Genomic DNA, 19758 nt, shown 5'->3' with positions numbered 1-19758 from the left:
GAAGTAGGCATGGCTAGTCTAGTGAAGAGAAGGACTAGGTGGGACATAATAGCAGTCTTCCAATATTGGAGGAGCTATCACAGAGAGGAAGGGGTCAAGCTATTTTCCAAAGAACCTGAAGGCCAGACCTAGAAATGAGGAACTTTCTTGACGGTGAGAACAATCAACCAATGGAACAGAAGTTGCCTTCGGAAATTGTGGGAGCTTCATCACTGAAGACTTTCAAGAAGAGATTGGACTGCCATTTGTCAGAAATGGTGTAGGGTCTCCTGCTTAAGTGGGGGGTTGGACTAGATGACCTATAAGGTCCCTTCCAACTCTGTTAAAAATGGGACCAGATCTGGCTGGGGCTGTAGCAGGAGACATTCCGAATCCCACCCCTGCTCTGACTGGAGGAGGGCAGCAGCTCAGAACTGCCTACCAACTGCTCCTTATAAAGACCCCCTTCTGGGCAGAGACCCCAGGAAGAGTCCATAGCCCGGGGTGGGGATAGTCTTCAAAGTCCTGCCCCACTGTTTCCCCTTCCCTCTTGATATACCCTGCATGTCGGTTGGGGGGGGAAGGGATTCCATCAGAAGATGCAAGTGCTCCTCTGCCCCACTCATTCTGGCTGCCACTGTCTCTTGTTGGGGTGGCCTCTGGATCTCTTGCAGGCTCCAACTCATCTCTGCCCCACATGATCCAGCGGCAAAAAACAACAAAGGGTGTGCGTGTGTGTGTGTGTGTGTGTGTGAGTGTGAATGTGCGAAAGAGAGAGTGTGTCTACATTTGTATTTCCGCCTCTTGTGTGTCTGGAAAGCAGCCAAACACCAGCATGAAGCCACTTTCAGATTTCTCTGGCTGACATTTTGCACCTCCAGATCCTCGGTGCTGTTTATCAACAGGAAGAGGAGGAAGTGAGGAAAGACATTCCACTGTGCTGATCAACCGAGTTTTGACTGCAGGGGGGGAGATGTTCAACAGAAAAAAGACCCAGCACAAACCAGCTGTTGGAGGAATAGCAGGTGGCTCCCATTTGCTGCTCACAAAGACCTCTGTGAGTGCGGAAAGGACCAAGCACCTCACCCCAACAGAACAATAGCCTGCTTTCTATATACCCCCTGCATCTAAAAGAGAGCTTGAACCCAGCCGTGTGGCCTGCAGCTGTTCTGGTTGACTCTCTCCATCTAAGCAACTAAAAACTTTATTATTTTTTGGTTGCCTTCAGCTCAGCCAGGCCTGCGGACCATCTGTGGTCCTGTTTTTAGGGGGCCCTGGCAGATGTTTTCAGAGGGATCTCACGACGCAGCCAGGGGTGTTTCTGCTCCAAGCGACTCCCTTAATTTCAGAAGTGACAGGCCTCCCTCCAGGCCTCCTTGCCTCTGGGAAGCCAGTCCTCCAGAGACTGGCCCAGTTCCTTTGAGAGATAGCAACAGCAATAGCACTTAGACTTATATACCACTTTACAGTGCTTTACAGCCCAGGGGTGGGTTCTAAAATTTTTTACTACTGGTTCAATTCTGATGCAAATGCTCCTCTGCCCCACTCATTCTGGCTGCCACTGTCTCTTGTTGGGGTGGCCTCTGGATCTCTTGCAGGCTCCAACTCATCTCTGCCCCACATGATCCAGCGGCAAAAAACAACAAAGGGTGTGCGTGTGTGTGTGTGTGTGTGAGTGTGAATGTGCGAAAGAGAGAGTGTGTCTACATTTGTATTTCCGCCTCTTATTTTGTGGGCATGGCTTGATGGTCATGTGACAATTATTTAGGATTTAGCAGAGGTACTGCTCTACCAGGCTTTTAACTGCTTGCAGAGCTGTACCAGTCTACCCATTTGTTCTTGGAGCGTTCTGGTCCACCCATTTATTTGTGCAGGCACTGATCTACTTATGTATTTTTGCAGGCACTGGTCTACCCATTTATTTTTGCAGGCACTGATCTACTCATGTATTTTTGCAGGCACTGATCTACTCATGTATATTTGCAGGCACTGGTCTATCCGTTTATTTTTGCAGGCACTGATCTACCCATTTATTTGTGCAGGCACTGGTCTACCCATTTATTTTTGCAGGCACTGATCTACTCATGTATTTTTGCAGGCACTGATCTACTCATGTATATTTGCAGGCACTGGTCTATCCGTTTATTTTTGCAGGCACTGATCTACCCATTTATTTGTGCAGGCACTGATCTACTCATGTATTTTTGCAGGCACCGGTCTACTCATTTGTTTTCTTTTAACACTGATCAGCTGTGGGGTGGCCCTTTGAAGCCATGTGGCAAGAGTTTAAACAGTTTTTTTCCCTCTAGCCATCAGATGAGACTCAGGAGGCAGCAATAGATTGGGGGTGGGGCCAAATAAAAGGTAAGAATAACGCAAGGGCTGGGGGTGGGTGGGTGGGGGCGGGGGGGCAGAACCGGTTCGGTGATGTCATATCGTCACCGCAACTGGCTCGGCGGAACTGGGAGGAACCCACCACTGTTACAGCCCCCTCAAAGCGGTTTACAGAGTGAGTCAGCCTCTTGCCCCCAACAATTTGGGTCCTCATTTTACCTACTTCGGAAGGACGGAAGGCTGAGTCAACCTTGAGCCTGGTGAGATTCAAACTGCCAAATTGCAGGTAGCCAGACAGATCAACTGGACAGCATCTAACTCGCCCTTGAATTGTGAGTGGTCTTTTGGATAACCCTGACCTTGTGGGGAGGACTGTGTGTGTGCAAAATTACAGAGTCCCCCACCATGTTCCCCTTATCTGCCTATCTTATCTATCTTCCTGCTCCTTCCCCTCAAATACTGATATATATATATATATTTCTGGAGAGAAAAGACAAAACAAGCCCAGAGATGCTTTGTACAGCCACGGGCGGAGGGCAGAGGACACTGCTGGACTGATCTTTGAGAAAGAATTCAGGGAAAGAACGAAAGGTATTTTGAAAGAGGATGTTTAATTATTATTAAGAGATTTTTTTTCTGTCTAATGAACACGGTGAAGGGAATACTAGCTTTAGTCTCCAGTAGAAGCTAGAAATCCAGCTTCCTACAGCCCTAATTCCAGAAAGGTAAATTTTGGGGCACAGAATCCAAAATGGCACTGAGTTTAAATTAGGCCGTGTTCTCTTAAAAGGAGCATTCTCCCACATTTTCATCCACAGACCTCAAAGCAGATAGCAAGAAATCTAACATTAAATCAAAGATCACAGCAATAATGAAAAGATTTGTAAAGAGGGGTCCAAGATAGAAGTGTGAGACTCAAAGGCTCTTCTACCAGGATAAAATAATTCAGGATTCTAGTTTTATAGTTTATATTTTATAAAGTATATGTACTATATTTTATATAATTTATATAGGTAGTCCTCAACTTACAACCAAAATTGAGTGCAAAATTTCCATTGCTAAGCGAGACCATGGTTAAGTGAGTTTTGCCCCATTTCACAGTCTTTCTTGCAAGTGAATCCCTGCAATTGTTAAGCTTGTAACACGGTTGTTAAGTGAATCTGGCTTCCCCATTGACTTTGCTCCTCAGAAGGTGACTTGACCCCGGGACAGTGCAACCGTCATAAATATGAATCAGTTGCCAAGCGTCTGAATTTGGATCACATGACAGTGGGGGATGCTGCAGTTGTCTTTGGAGTGAAAAATGGGTTTTCTGCAGAGGTGGGTTTCAGCAGGTCCTGACCAGTTCTGGAGAACTGGTAGCGGAAATTTTCGAGTAGTTCGGAGAACTGGTAGTAAAAATTCTGACTGGCCCCACCCCCATCTATTCTCTGCCTCCTGAGTCCCAGCTGATCAGAGGGCAATGGGGATTTTGCAGTAACCTTCCCCTGGAGTGGGGTGGGAATGGAGATTTTATGGTATCCTTCCCCTGCCACACCCACCAAGCCACGCCCACCAAGCCACACCCACAGAACCGGTAGTAAAAAAATTTGAAACCCACCACTGGTCACAAGTCACTTTTTTCAGTGCCGTCATAACTTTGAAGGGTCACTAAATGAATGTGTAAATTCAGGACTACATGTCTTCTGGTTTATAGGTGGTTTTGAAATCTTCTCTTTGGAAGCCTTTCCGTTTATCGTTCCAGGAGACAGCAGGGAGTTATCCACAGGTGGGCTGCTGCCAGTTTGGACCAGTTCAGGAGAATCAGTAGTTGCGACCAGTGGGTGCAACCTGCCCTGGCGCTATCCAGTCCGATATCGCTGTGGTTTTGAAGCCGCGCAAGCGCTCACATTTTCGGTGCTGGGCGAACCAGTTGTTACATTATGTGACCCTCACCTCTGGAGTTATCCTTCTCTTTCCACAGGATGTGCCAGATGCCTGTGGCACTTTTGCTGCTGCCCCTCCCTTGGGCAAGACTGCCTTGAGAGCCAATGAAGATGGCAGGTCTGCTTGCTGGAAGTCATTTTGGAACCCCCTTTATTGGCTTGTTGCTCGTTTATGTTTTGCATAAATTGGCATCCCAAAGGTGCTTTTTCAAAAGGCAACTGGACTTCTTTTGCTTTTTGCTTGAAGACATTTCGCTTCTCATCCAAGAAGCTTCTTTAGTTCTTCTCAGAACTGAAGAAGCTTCTTGGATGAGAAGTGAAACATCTTCAAGCAAAAGCAAAGGAAGTCCAGTTGCCTTTTGAAAAAGCACCTTTGGGACAACCATGACTGGATGACTGAGAAACTCCATAGACATAAATTGAGATCTTAGAAAGACATCTAGCTGAGACTTTGGATTTCCATATGACACCCCAGCATTATAAAACTATTTAATCTTATTTAATGTAGATTAATTTAACCTAAATTAAGCTTTTCTTTTCTATATTTTTAAAATGTTTTCTTAAAGGAAACTAAGACCAGTCTAATTCCAGATTCTTACTTACTCAGAATCAAACTAAAAGACGTGGGCAAACAAGATTGGCACCTATTTATCCATATTACAACAGCAGCGAGAATGGCACTGGCCCAGCAGTGGAAAAATGCAAATACACCGTCAGATCAACTTATAATAAATAAGATATTGAATTGTGCCGAATTGGACAAATTAACGTATATCCTGAGAGAGAGAAAAGAATCCATATACTACAGTAACTGGGAACGCTGGTATATATGGCTAAAGAAGAGGACAAACATAGAGTAAACAATATAGTATTACATATATACTTAGTCATAATTAGATAGCATTTGGTATTTAAAATAGTCAATGTTATCTGAACAAACAGATTTACTGGGATGTAACTATGAATAGGTATCTGGGGGATCGATATGACCCCTGGTTAGTCCTTATATGTGGTTGTCTTTATGTGTTGTGCTGTGTACCTATATATAACTCATATCTGTTTGATAATTACATTATATGTTTTTTTATTTGTAAATAATTAATAAAGATTAAATTAAAAAAAAAAGAAAATAAGAAGGTCATCTAAGAAATCAATGACCTTTCTTTCACCCAGTGTCTCCTCCATCACTACTACTTCTTAACTTCCTCTTTTACTGCTTTGGGTGTCCAAGGATCCTTCCTCCACCATTTCTGAGAATCAGAGTCCATATTTATTTACTCATCATATGTAACCCAAGACCCAATAAACAAACAGACCAGGAAAGAAGCAAATAATTGAAAAAGGGGAGGGGGGAGGGGGAAGAGAGAAGGAAGATTTAAGAGACAGAGAAGGAAGGAGGAAGACTGACAGAGTTCTGTAGAAGTCTCTTGCGCTTGGCTTTACCCACTCCAGCTTCTCTTCTGTACTCATCCTCGACTCTGTTTTCTGCTTTCTCTTCCCTCTCCACATTAGTTTCTTGAGCAGCTGAAGTTCTCAGACCTGGTCTCCATAAACCCTGATGACCACCAAATGGTAGCTGAAGAGACACTCAGTGTCTCCCCATGGTCATTGGGATCCAGCTCATGTTGTCTGTTTGCCCAACTGTTGTTTTCAGACCGAACTCTTGAATGGAGCAGCTCAGAAGCTCGAATAATGGCCGGTCTCTGAGTCCAACCTCACCTTAGCTGAAGGTCTCCAGGTAAGAAGAAGGGATGAGGAAGAGAAGGAACCAGAGGCAGGGAAGGAAGGATTCTGCTGCCCAGAAAAAAGATTTGGCTGAATCTCTGGCCACATATGGAAGGCTTTGGGGAGTGGGGTGGTGGGGTGGGGGCAGCAGTTCCTGCCATGAGTTGGGTGAGGGGGGGAATCGCTCCCTCCTCAGCCATGGGGCTTGTCTCCTTGAGAACCCCAAGGGCAAGAGGGTCGCCCCTTACCCGGCCTTCCACCTCTCCCCAGGGGGCTCATTTCATAGGATTCCCCCCTGACTCAAGGGGAAGCGGGTCGGGGCATCCCGCCTTGGCCGGGATCGTGGCAAAGGGGCCAAGGGAGCTGCCAGGCGCGAAGGATGGCGGCAGGGATGCGCGGCCAGGCCCGGCGCTCTCCAGCGCGCAGCCTGCAGCCCAGATGGGGCTGCGCGCAAGGCGGATGCCGGCGGGGGGCGGGCGGGCGCAGGATCCGGCCCTGAGCCGGGCGGGCCCCTTGCTGGCGGACGGCGCCGAGCGAGCGAGCGAGCGGGCGGGCGGGCGGAGCAGCGCAGCTCGAGCCTCCGCGATGCCGCCGCCTTCCTCTCCCGAAAGCGCCTCGCCGCCCTGTCGTCGGTTCCAACCGGTTTGGACCGGCTGGCTGGCTGCCTGCCGGCCGGCGGCTCCTCGGCTGCAGCGAAGCGGCAGGAAGGGAGCCCCGCGGACACTCGCCAGCCAGGCTCCCCAAGGCCGGAGGGCTGCGCCAGGCAGGGCGCACCAGGCAGGGCGGGCGGCAGGTAAAGGGAAGGCGGGAGAGGAGCGGAGGGGAGCGGAGGGAGGGAAGGAAGGAAGGAAGGAAGGAAGGAAGGGGGCGAGCCTGCCTGCCTGCCTGCCTCCTCCTCGGTCTCTGCCGCCGGCAGCCCCGGGAAACGGAGGCAGGCGGAGAGGGATGGAGAGCCAGGCGCAGCTTTTCCGCGGACGAGGACTTGCAAAGAGCCCCGGCCGGCTGCCGGGAAAAGAGCTGGCCGTTTAACGGGGCGGAGGGAGGCGGGCGAGTCCCCGGCTTGATGCGCGAGGACCGTGGCCGCCAGGCAGGGGAGGGTGAGCTTTGTAGTCCGAGGCATTGGCCAGGAGGTGGGAAGGCGGACTTGCCAGCAGCTGCTGGGCTGCAGGGAGGCTGCCTCCTGAGTGAACACGCCGAAGGTTGGGGCCCCGGAGGGAGTTTGGCTGTGTGTGTCCGGGGGAATTGGGGGGGGGGGTCAAAGCCTGAAGCTTGGTCTTCGGGCCGGTCCCAACTCTGGAGAAAGCGCTTCTCCTCGTCCGAAGCTGCTTTTCTCCCCGCGCTGGCCGTCTCTTGGCCCATCATCCCCCGGCCGGCAAGAAAAGGGGGCCCCTCGGCCCGTCTCCCTCCGCTCCTGGCGGGCGAAGGGAAGACCTTGCCGGGCTCACCTGTCCTCGCTCGGTGCAGCTGCTAATCGGCGCTCCAAGAACCCGCCAAATCCTGCATCTTGTTTATTTATTTATTTGTCAGATTGTTTGCTGGTGTGGAGCTCGGCATGTGACACGGACCGGTCCTTGTGGTTTGGGAAGCCTGTGTTGTGGTTTCACGCTCATGTGTGAACACATCCACAGGGCCCGTCACGAGGGAGACTTCCCCTCTGCTCCTGGCAGCTGCGGTTGGGTGCAGAGATCCCCCAACAAGGCCATAATCTCCAAGCAGCTTTTGGGGGGAGGGGGTGGGTGGGTGGGAGTCTACCATGTTTAAGGTATATCTTTCCTCCTTCTCAGTTTAGGTGCAGGAATACTTTGAGTAGAAACACCCCTCCCCCCCCCAAATCAACAAGCAAAAGCATAGAAGCCAATTAATTGGGCTTAGCATAAAGGGAGGCTGCTGAAAATCAACTCAAGAGTAAACCTCACTGAAGTCAACCTTTCCATGGATTTGAAAAGTGGGGCTCCCCCAATCCCGGTGACTCATATCTGGGGAGGGGGGCAAGCAGGGTCCTCTTGTGGAGGGCAAACATCCATAGAACAAGAGAGCAAAAGGTTTGAATTTCAGTTTCCAAGCTTCTTAAAAGAGGACGAAGTTTGTAAGTTTGAAGTATAGGATTATCTATTGCAAAAAGTAACATTCTTGCAGTTACCAAAAGTCTGAAGGAGACCATACTTATCAGATGTAGAACGCTCTTTTTTTTTTTTTTATCTTGGCAGCAGTCTTAGGGGGAAAAAGAAGAAAGAAAAGAAAATAGAGAAGAGAAGAAGAAAAGAGAAGAAAAGAAAGAGAAAAGAAAGGGAGACAAGGAAAGCCTTAGGATGCAAACATTATGTTGAAGGAATGTTGGATGACTGATGTGCTGAACACAAGCCTGAATGAAAGCTAGAATAGATCATTAGGCAGGAAGCATCAAGTGGGGTGGGAAATTTGGGGGGAGGGGGGAGGGAGGGAGGGGCTGCAGTGATCCTATCCTGAAAACACATTCTTGGCTGTCCCTTCACCTCTATCTAGGCACAAACGAAATGTTCCATCAGTTAAGAAGGAAGCAGTCTTGAGGACATGAGGAAGCCTTAAATCTGCAACATAAACATTTATGAATGGTGTTACCTAACCTGGCAACAAAACATCTGCAGGAAACAAAAAAACGAAAACAGACTTGGACAACCAAGAGCACAGCAGTTCAACCCTGAGTCACATCTACTCTCTGTATGACTGGAGGTGGAAACAAGGTTCTTCTGGGCTCAAGGCAGCTGTTGTGTTCATCTGCATGTGAGATGAAGTAGACTGAGGTGGCTTGAGGCAATTGTCACAGGGAGGGCTTGATAAGCAGGCTGCCCTTCACCTCTTCTTGGTTGTGCAGCTCAAATGCAGTCCAGTGCAAAAGGGGGTTTGGAGCACGCAGGGTGGCAAGCTCTTAAGCCAAACCCGTCTTCTTTGGGCTCCCACTGCAGCTGCAGAGACAGCCCCACAGTCCTGGGTACAGCTGCAGGTGGATGCAACATGACACCCAAGGCTGCCAGAAGCCCCTTTGGGTCTTCTAGATAAATCATCTCAGCCCTTCTGATGTTCCTCAGGAACCTTTAGGATTCATTGGTGCCTTCACCGTCTGGACAGACCCTGTGTCTGCACTTCTGGGCCAAGAGGTTTCAGTGGAACAACTCAAGCAGAAAGCAGGCCAGAAGATAGGGTGGTGAGGCTACTCCTGTATTTTAGGTCCTTTCCCACATGTGTGGACGGAAGGAGAAAAACATTCTGACTTGGTGATATGTCCTAATGTGTTGACCCTTCCTCTGTGCTTCAGCTAATGGGAGCAAAATAATATTTTAGTGAATAAAAGCTCAGCTTTTAAGCATTTTTACTTTCTTCCGGCTGAATGTCATACATGTTCGAGAAGAGCTCCTTTTCCTTCCCATTGCAGTCTAGATATCCCAGTATAATACACAGCTGCAGTACTGGGAAGGAAATTTTGCCCCAGGGCTGAGGAGGTGTAGGAGAACAGCCTTATCAACCTGCAGGTAAAGCAGGTTATTGAGCCAGAGAGGAGATTTTGGAAAGAACCAGCTTGGATTGTTGAAAATTAGAGTGTTGAGCCTTTTGATGGGGACATTAATGCTTGCTGTAAGGACAGGAATGGCAGGACAACTTATTTCTATCTTGCAGCAAGATTAACTTGCTTTCAAGTTAATTTAAACAGTAATCCAAAGTCCTTCTCCAGGAATGCATTTTGTTCACCAAATGGGACAGTCAAGACAAGGCACCCAGCTCCCTTAAGGAGGAGCAGCTCAGACTTTTAACACATTTCAAGAATTTGCATCGTCCCCTGGAAGGTCTGTTAATTTCTAGTTAGCTGCCTCATGAAGACCAGGATCTGGGAGTGCAGAAGGGCACCTTCTCTGGGCAACAAGAACTTGGCAAAAACTGTGAGGTCAGAAGGGTAAAGTCTTCTTAGATGTGACCCCACCTCAGTACCCCCACACACCCCTGAATCAAAATTAGCTGCAGAAATATCCAAGAGCTTCAAGTGTTCTGTTTTTTAGTGCGCAGCATTTCACAAAAAAAATATTGATGGAACCTTCCCCTTGGGTTAAGTAGTGGACAAAGAGGAGATGGCAGCAGGCATGACTCTCGCCCTGTTCCCAGGGATGGTGCTCTAAAGGGCCACTTTTTTCTTGCAAACGAAAGCCTCGTCTGCAAGAAGCATCCCTGGTGGTCCTTCTAGATCAGGGGTCTCCAACCTTGGCAACTTTAAGCCTGGAGGACTTCAACTCGCAGAATTCCCCAGCCAGCTTTGCTTAAAGTTGCCAAGGTTGGAGACCCCTGATCTAGATGTTCAAATCTTCAAGTTGGCAGCCAAGGAGGGGAGATGTCCAGGCCCCAAATCCTGCTCAGCAACCTGCATGGACCAGGTGGTCCCACAGCTTCTAGTTCATTGAAGAAGAAGAGAGAAGAGAGCAGTTTTGTGGCATCACCTTTAGGGCTGTTCCAATTGGCTGCTGGTCCAGAGGACCACAAAGCCACAACTTGGACAGACCGTAGTCCAGCCAGTGGCTGTGAGAGAAAACGCCTGGGCCTGAATGCGGCTTTTGAGAGCAGTCCGGTGGAAACCAGAAATTGCTGGCCGTTTGCCTTGGCACAGGTTCCCAAGGTCTTGTGTCATTCTCTTCTTCTCATCCTTGAGCTCAGATTCATCGTGGCCTTCAGTGCATGTCCAGCATTGAGTCAGCTGTGCCCCTTTTCCCCCATTTGTTTCTCTTTCTCCCTGCAGGGCTTGGTCGTGACCCCTCAGATCCTGCTGGAAAATGGTGTTCCAGAAATCACCCGATGGTGGGTGGGGATGGGTGATAGTCCTCAGCTCCTTCTTCACCCAGTTCTTGTGCTATGGGTCGCCCTTGGCGGTTGGGGTGCTCTACATGGAATGGCTGGACCTCTTTGGAGAAGGGAAAGGAAAGACTGCCTGGGTCGGATCCCTGGCCAGTGGAGTGGGGCTGCTCGCAAGTAAGTCTCCCTTGCAAAAAAGAAAAGAAATCTCTAACCTTTATATTTATTTAGAAGACCTTTGATTAAAGAAATCCACTAAAAAAGGGGCTGGCATTTCTTTCAGTGGGAAGATCAATTCCAGCAATGCCCTTTCAATGCGAAATGATATACGGCTGCAAACCAGTAACTTTTATTACAAGAAATTTAAAAATAATCATTTAGTTGCCATCAGCCTGGACTCTTCAGATAATCTACGCAAGTCATTGCCGTTGTACTTAGTACCAAAAAACGTGGTGGCAATGATTTCTGTGGAAAGTTGCTTTCCATTTCAGTTTAGCAGGCAGTTAAGAATAGGACAAATGTTGTGGTTTTTGCTTTGTGAGAGCCACATAATATCTGAAGCACCGATGACTAAAGATTTGCAGCCCCTTTCCTGCACAAATATATATATTTCCATTCTAATCATAGAAACAGCTACTGTAGCTTGGCAAGTCTCTAATTTTACATATTAGATGATGCGAGAAATAGGGAATCTCTAGAATTGTAATATTTGCACGCACAGCATCTTTAGTGTAGGGAAAATTGAAGGCCAGAATTTCGCAAATTAGATAGTTCAGTTCTGTGTATTCACCACAAGAGGTATAAGTTACACTAATTTCAAAAAGAATTAAAATAGAAGTTGCCATTTGCAGAGTTAGGTTTTTATAAGCTGTTGACTCTACCAGCATGTCTGCATTTAACTTGACTCAATTCAGGGGAAGGACAAAGAGCTATAAAATGTAAAAATATCCAACATGCCCCATAAAAAGAGAATCTGTTTTTACTTCCAAAATTGTCCTCTAAAATTCTGCAGGTCAGACATTTGTAAGGGAATTGTGGAGTATGCGGATTAATATGGTACTTTTCCCCCTATTGCTTTTAAATATTATTTTAATTATTGTAAACTACTTTGTCCTTTTGTTTTATTAAAAAATGGTAGTGATGGTGATGATAATGCATTTATTTAAGCCAACTTTAAATACATGTGTGAGAAGCAGTGAAGGAAAATGCTTTTAAAACTTTGCAGTGAAAAAAAAATAAAGATATGCAGATGCAGATTACAGGAGAAGCAATAATTGCTTCTCTATTTGTAGAACAGAGTTGAGTAATAAGAGATTGAATAAATGATCTGGCAGAATTGCATCTATATGCAAATTTCCTTAATGCAGGGCAGGGCTGATAAGAGGTTGGTTTTTGACAGTGCCCATTGGAGGTGATAATAACTTCTCTGGTATCTAAAATAATGATTTTGACCTTGGTGGATTTTATAAAGGTACCACAATGACTTTGCATACTTTAAAGGTGTTAAAAATACAAAGGCTTTTTTGGAGAGTTGTGTGAGTCACAGCAAAGGAGATGGTTGCCGGCCCTTCTCTAACTGCTTTGTGGTAAAAATAGATTTAAAAGTGGAAACATGAATGCCTTGGAAGTCTGTACGTTTAGCAGGCCTTGCAAAATGAAGTTCAAGCAAGGAAGAACAGAAAAGCAGGAAGAAGAGGTGGGGGAGAAGAAGAAGAAGGGAGTGAGGAATGGAAATAGACCATCCTCATGAATGGTGAAGAGGTGTGAATCTTAAAAAAACCACCAGCCTTTGTTGCTTGTAAAACACTGGGAAAGGAAGGAAGCTGCCTCGACTCAATAGAATAACTGAATAACAGAGTTGGAAGGGATCATAAAGATCTTGTAGTCTAGGGGTCTCCAACCTTGGCAACTTTAAGCCTGGTGGACTTCAACTCCCAGAATTCCCCAGCCAGCTTTGCCAAGGTTGGAGACCCCTGTTCTAGTCCAACCCCCTGCTCAAGCAGGAAACCTTGTACCATTTCAAACAAATGGTGGTCCAATCTCTCTTTAAAAACCTCCAGGGATGGAGTTTCTGAAGGCCAGCTGTTCCACTGGTTCATTGTTTTCACTGTCAGGAAATTTCTCCTTAGTTCTAGGTTGCTTCTCTCCTTGATTAGTTTCCATCCATTGCTTCTTGCCCTGCCTTCTGATTCTTTTGTGGACTTGGTAGAGAAAGGCTGGAAACTGGGGCTTTAAGTTCCCCAAGAGATGCTTTCCATGGGAAGGTCACGAGGCCCCCTAGAGCAAGTTTTCCAACCTTGGTAACTTTCAGTCTTGGGGACCTCAACTCCCAGAAATGAACCCCTCTGAATCTCAGGTTAAGGCCCAAAGGCAGAAGAGTTGAGACTCTAGAGAAAGTGCAGAGGAGAGCAACCAGAATGATTAGGGGACTGGAGACTAAAACACATGAAGAATGATTACAGGAACTGGGCATGGCATGTCTAGTGAAGAGAAGGACCAGGGGAGACATGAGAGCAGTCTTCCAATATTTGAGGGGCTGCCACAGAGAGGAGAGGGTCAAGCTATTTTCCAAGGCACCTGAACAGACAAGGAATAATGGATGGAAACTGACCAAAGAGAGATTCAACCTAGAAATAAGGAGGAACTTTCTGACAGTGAGAACAATCAACCAATGGAACAGAAGTTGCCTTTGGAAGTTGTGGGAGCTTCATCACTGGAGGCTTTCAAGAAAAGATTGGACTGCCATTTATCAAAAATGGTGTAGGGTCTCCTGCTTGAGTGGGGAGTTGGACTAGATGACCTATAAGGTCCCTTCCAACTCTGTTAATCTGAAGGGACTCCATTTTTAGCAAGGGCAAGTTCTTCCTTGGAGCTCCCCTGGTGTTGCAGTTGTTGGACTGCTTCTGCCTCATTGTGCACGGACATCGCCTTCATTCCTGAACAAATTGGCTTTGCAGGTTTGGGAGACCTGAAGACACTTGCAATGTCTGTTCCCCAAAGTCAGAAGACATGGACTGCATTGCTTGAAAGAGGAAAGGTGGGAAGGTAGACCTTGTTCAGCTTCTCCTGCTTGTCCATCCCAAGCTGATGGGCCCCAGAGGGTCACGGTTAGGGTTAGGGTTAGGGTGGGGCTCCTGCCCACTTCACTCCGTGTCCTACCCCACCTGTCTTCCCTGCTGCAAAATCCTTCAACAGGAAGGCATAATCCCTGATGAACAGAGCAAAACCACGAACAATCCTAGGTGTTTGCTTTCGTAAGAGTGGCGAAACTTGTCTAGCCCTCGGCTCCTGGTGCCAAGTCATGAAAAGGCACAAAAATGCACAGGCCTACTTAGTGGCTCTCTGTTTTACGGATTACCTTCAGTCTTGAGTTTCTTTAAATTAAAATGGTATGCAAGGCTGAAAACTGAAACATCTAATAGGCTTAAAACTGGTCACTTGGTTCCCAGATCTCAGATATCCTCCCATCAGTTCTCTGTTGCATTTCCTTGAAACAGTCTCTACCTCTTTTTTATCTTTCAGTCAATTCTGGCTGTTTTAACTCTTGCAAAGCGGTGGAGAAGGATAACAAGAGTAGAGATACCACAAATCCATGGAGGAAGGGGGACAGTTCAGGGGTGAAATCCAGCAGGTTCTGACAGGTTCTGGAGAACCGGTAGCAGAAATTTTGAGCAGTTCGGAGAACCAGCAAATACCACCTCTGGGTGGCCCCAGAGTAGGGTGGGAATGGAGATTTTGCAATATCCTTCCCCCAGGAGTGGGGAAGGGAATGGGGATTTTGCACTATCCTTCCCCTGGAGTGGGGTGGGAATGGAGATTTCGCAATATCCTTCCCCTGCCCCACCAAGCCATACCACGCCCACCAAGCCACGGCCACAGAACCGGTAGGGAAAAATTTTGGATTTCACCCCTGGGACAGTTGGAAGTGAAGGAATTATTACCTTGTTCTCCCAGAAATTGCTGCAGAATTGCAGATTAAATCAGGCTAACTCCTCATAGGGTTTGGTTCAATTTAAGAAGTCTACAGTCCTAGTTGAATCGAAAATCAAGCCCATGATCCTCAGCTGGACTGATCCCTGTGCAGGCACACAGGACATTGGGTGGTGCAAACAGGAGTTTCATCTAAACACTTGATGGGAAGAAAAAGTTATATGGATGGTTTTGTCCCTGCTGAGAGGCAGAGAGTGGGAGGAACCAGCTGCTGCTGTATGTATAGTACGATGGGTTTATTGGTTAAGTCCATAGATGAAAATCTTATATATACACAGTCACATGAGCATTAGCCAGGTAACTCCCTTTAGGGCAGAGATCTGCAACCTTGGCAACTTGAAGCCTGGTGGACTTCAACTCCCAGAATTCCACAGCCAGCTTTGCTGTGACAAAGAGGAGAGGGGATTTGGCATGGTGCAGGTCTGCCACAACTCCAATGTGGTTCTCAGAGGCTTAGTTGATGGTTAGAACACTCCTGGTGTAAAAATGATAAAATAAGCATTAAAATACCTTCTTTTTTTGGATATAAGAGAGGTCAACCAATCTCTTGATCAACTCCTTTTATAATCATTCAAAATAAGATTGTGCCTATGTTTCTCGCTCTCTCTCCCCCCCCCACCCCAATTGTCCTCATGGAGGTCCCATCTGCAGCACCTGCGTCTCCGCTTTCGGCGCACGGCCAGTGACCATCTTCAGTAGCTTCATGGTGGCAGGAGGCCTGATGATAAGCAGCTTGGCTCCCAATCTCTACTTTCTGTTTTGTTCCTATGGAATTATTGTTGGTAAGAAAATTCCCAAGGTCCTCTTTGGCTCTGCCAGATAGCAAGAGAATCAAATGGTCAGGAGTTAAAGGCATCTTCTAGAAGGTGGACTTTAAACCTAGACCCTAATCTTCCCTGGTGGGTGGCTGAATTTCCAAAAGACTTGCGGGGGCCCAGAATTTCCCTGATATTCAGGTGAATGGTGCAGGTGTTTGGGGAACCCTCCAGAATGGTTCCCTGTGTCCTTTCATTGAACTTTAATCACATTAGCCAAGAGTTTTGGGGCACTGATTATATGCCATAAACTTTTCTATGCCTTTAGGACTTGGATGTGGCTTATTGTACACAGCCACCGTCACAATCACGTGCCAATACTTTGACAAACGTAGAGGCCTCGCACTCGGTCTCATTTCCACAGGTAGGTTTTTTTTTAGCTGACAGTCTGGTTGGAATGACCTTAAACAGGAGCCTGAGTGGCGCAGCAGACTAATGCTACTGTTAAAGGTAGTATTTAGCTTCCAGCTGCCCGCAATTACTGCAAGTTCAAATCTCACCAGGCTCAAGGTTGACTCAGCCTTTCATCCTTTCAAAGGTAGGTAAAATGAGGACCCAGACTGTGGGGACAATAAGCTGACTTTGTATAAAACATACAAAAGTATGAAGGCTATTGCTTAACGCCTTGTAAGCCGCCCTGAGTCTCCGGAAAAGGGTGGCATATAAATCAAAATTTAAAAAGAACAAACAAACAAAAAAAAAACACAGAGTTTGGTTGATTGAGATTATATCATCCAAATGCCAAAAATCGATCTACATTTATCATGGTTAAACATTACTTCTGATCAGTTTCAGGCTATTCCTCCACTTCCATAATTTTATCATGAAATCAATGCTTATCAATGCTGGTCCTTTGCATGAGCTAGATTTTGATAGGATAATTTTAAGAGAGAGAGAGACAGAGAAAGGAGAAAAGGAGAAAGAGAGAGACAGAAAGAAAGAAAGAGGAGAGAGAGAGGAAAAGGAGAAAGAAAAAGAGAAGAGAGAGAGGAGGAGAGACAGAGAGACTGAGAAAGAAAGAGAGAAGAAAGAGAGAGGAGAGGAGCAAGAGAGAGAGACAGTAAGAAAGAGAGGAGAAAGACAGAGATAGAGACTGAGACAGAGACAGAGACAAAGAGAGGAGGAGAAAAGGATTAAGAGAGAGACAGAAAGAAAGAAAGGAGAGAGAGAGGAGGAGAAGGAGAAAGAGAAAGAGCAGAGAGAGAGGAGGAGAGACAGAGAAAGAGAGTGAGAAAAAGAGAGAAGAGAGAGAGGAGAGGAGAAAGAGAGAGAGAGAAAGTAAGAAAGAGAGGAGAGAGAGAGAGAGAGAGGGAGGGAGACAATGGACTCAGCCAGGAATGGGTGATCTGGTTCAGCCCTTCCAGCCTCTGTGGAAACACCAATTTTGAAAACCAAAACTGTTGGCTTTGCTCTAGAAACCTTTTGATGCTATTGTTCTGCTCAGCAGCTTTTTATATTATTTTTATACTATTTATTACATTGGGAGCCAAGGCACAGCAGACAATGATATGTATCTACTGACATGCTCCTTTTCTTCCTTCTTGCAGGGTCAAGCATTGGCCTTTTCATCTATGCTGCCTTACAGAAAGAGCTGATTGAACTGTATGGGTTGGATGGCTGTCTGCTGATCATTGGCGCACTCTCTCTAAACATCCTAGCCTGTGGCAGCCTGATGAGGCCTCTGCCGGTGGCCCAGAAACCTGATCCGGAGAAGGTTCCAGATCAATACCTCATTTATAACAGAAAAGAGAAGTTCTCTCGTGAAGAACACATCACCATACCTGAAAAGGCCCAGAGTGAGGGAAAAGGGGAGAATCAGGTGCCGGACAGCAACCGCCAAGCGAATGGACTCCCAGTTCAAAGCCAGCTGCTCTCGGCCTCCCCAAGAGAGGCAGAGAGCTACCCAAAGAAAGTTGCAGAACAAACTTACCTGTGCAAACAACTGGCTAAGCAGAAATGGGACCTGTATTTAAATTACTGGGAGGACACCCTGAGTCTTTTTAAAAACAAAGTCTTTTCTGCCCTCTTCATTGCCATCTTCCTCTTCGACGTTGGCGCCTTCCCTCCTTCCTTGCTCATGGAGGACGTGGCGAGGAGCTCAAACGTCATCGAGGGGGACTGTGCCATCCCTCTGATCTCCATCATCGGCATTATGACCGCTGTGGGGAAGTTGGCCCTGGGGGTCCTGGCGGATGTAGACAGGATTAACGCTTTATATCTCTACATCCTGACGTTGATCTTGACGGCGGCGGCCTTGGTCTTGATCCCCTTCGCTCAAAGCTACAGTACTCTGGCAATCCTTTCGGGGGTTTTAGGGTTCCTGGCGGGAAACTGGTCAATTTTCCCTTATGTCACAACCCAGACGGTGGGGATCGAGAAACTGACCCATGCCTATGGCATCTTGATGTTTTTCGCTGGACTTGGAAACAGCCTTGGACCCCCAGTTGTAGGTAAGTCGGCATTTCAGCCAGATGCCATGCCTTCTTTTCAAAAATGGCCTCCATCTGCAGAACCTGCTAGTGGAGATGTAAAGGTAAAGGTTCCCTCGCACATATGTGCTAGTCGTTCCCAACTCTAGGGGGTGGTGCTCATCTCCATTTCAAAGCCGAAGAGCTAGCACTGTCCGAAGACGTCTCTGTGGTCATGTGGCTGGCATGGCTCAACACCAAAGGTGCATGGAACACCTTTCAAAGGTGTTCCAAAGTGGTCCCTATTTTTCTACTTGCTTTTTTTTAAATGTGGTTTCGAACTGCTAGGTTGGTAGAAGCTGGGACAAGTAACGGGAGCTCACCCTGTTACGTGGCACTAGGGATTCGAACCGCTGAACTGTCGAGCTTTCTGATTGACAAGATGTGGAGATGTAGCATTATTCAATTACAATGGAAAAGTAGAGCGGCATATTCTCAGTATCCTTAAAAACTCGTATCCTGGTTTGTGCTCCACACAGTAATCCTTTCCACCTACGTGATACAACAGCCGGCAAGAGTAGGGCCATTGGCTGCCATTGTGGCTTGTCAATGGCTCGGGTTCAAAGCCCTGGCACCCTTGACTGGCAGTTTCCTCAGCAATCATGTTCTGGTGTGACAATTTTATGGAAGGGGAAATCTTCTTTAATGGCATGGGTGTGAGATAGGAGGGCTTGGCTCCGTTTTTGGCATCTCTCTCTCTTCTCTTTCAGGTTGGTTTTATGATTGGACCGCTTCTTACGACATGGCTTTCTACTTCAGTGGCCTGTGTGTGCTCTTCGGAGGGCTCCTCCTCCTTGTAGTCGTGCTTCCCTGTTGGCATGGAACGAAGCCTACCATCGGCCCAAACCCCAAACACTTATTCCTCCACAGCTGCCTCCAGAGTGTAAATGGCCGTATGGAATAGTTGCTGTTGTTTTTATACCGATACTTTTAGTAACTTTTGCATCTATTTATAAAGGTTTTTAATGACACTTTTGATACTTCTTTGAAACACTTGGACCTTTGAGCCAAAACATCAAGTCCTGGCCATTGCAGCTAATGTGTTCACACAACACAACGGGGCCTTTTGCTTTGCCATTGCCCATAATTAGCAAAATGCTGCTTGTGCCTAGGAATGACAATGCTGGATTGCAACTGAGCAAGAAACTTTTAAGGTGCAGTGAAGCTCAGCTGTTGAGGTGGAGCTTCTCTTGACGAGCTTCCTCCTCCTCCTCCTTGATCAGGAGGGTAAGTGTGCAAGCCGTGGCAAGTATTCAAAACGGTTGGATCTAGAACCGGCATATTCAGTCTTCTGAATGAGGTTCCTCTTCTCACTCACATTGTATTGTACTACAGTTTTGCTAAGTATTTTCTGGTGCAACAAATGTATTTTATATTCATTTACATGTAATCCTTGTACTTAATTTTGGCCAAGTTGGCACAGTACTTCTTCCTTCTTCAGGAATCTTAGTGTTGCTTGGTTGGGAGTGGCTGCCTCACCCTGAGGGTCATGAAAGTGACCGAAGACCCTGTTTCCCTGAGGAATCTCGTAGGTTGCCAAAAGATCCCGTGATCTATAAACAGCACGACAAGAATGTAGCATTTAATACCAGTGAAGATGTTGGATGGCAAAAAAGTTACTGCATCTTCCATTAGGATCTGTTAAAAATTATTCAATTGAAATCTATACAACCAAGGAATAAATACAATTTATTAAAGAAACCACCAACCACA

The 19758-nt window shown here is 46.8% G+C and overlaps 1 protein-coding gene across 5 annotated transcripts; it reads left to right on the top strand.

The window, feature by feature from the left end:
* The first annotated feature begins 5639 nt into the window (after positions 1-5639).
* Positions 5640-19758, top strand: SLC16A9 (solute carrier family 16 member 9). Of its 5 annotated transcripts, none has more exons than XM_034435343.3 (6): positions 5640-5976; positions 10720-10949; positions 15401-15544; positions 15846-15941; positions 17125-18027; positions 18756-19758. In XM_034435343.3, exons 2-6 carry the CDS (start codon positions 10754-10756, stop codon positions 18947-18949), a joined length of 1533 nt encoding a protein of 510 aa, XP_034291234.1. In that variant the 5' UTR covers positions 5640-5976; positions 10720-10753; the 3' UTR covers positions 18950-19758. The 5 variants fall into 5 exon arrangements, with proteins under 5 accessions (XP_034291234.1, XP_034291239.1, XP_087728062.1 ...); XM_034435346.3 differs by lacking the exon at positions 5640-5976 and adding an exon at positions 6497-6756; XM_034435347.3 differs by lacking the exon at positions 5640-5976 and adding an exon at positions 6829-7060.

Source organism: Pantherophis guttatus, chromosome 6, assembly GCF_059756535.1.
Source record: "Pantherophis guttatus breed Tessera chromosome 6, ASM5975653v1, whole genome shotgun sequence".
NCBI lineage: Eukaryota > Metazoa > Chordata > Lepidosauria > Squamata > Colubridae > Pantherophis > Pantherophis guttatus.
This window is presented reverse-complemented; position numbering and strand designations above follow the sequence as displayed.

Coding starts and splice junctions, on each gene's coding strand:
- SLC16A9 (XM_034435343.3), top strand. CDS start 10,754: ATGGTGTTCCAGAAATCACCCGATGGTGGGTGGGGATGGGTGATAGTC. Junction 10,950..15,400: donor TGGAGTGGGGCTGCTCGCAA/GTAAGTCTCCCT, acceptor GTCCTCATGGAG/GTCCCATCTGCAGCACCTGC. Junction 18,028..18,755: donor CCTTGGACCCCCAGTTGTAG/GTAAGTCGGCAT, acceptor CTTCTCTTTCAG/GTTGGTTTTATGATTGGACC.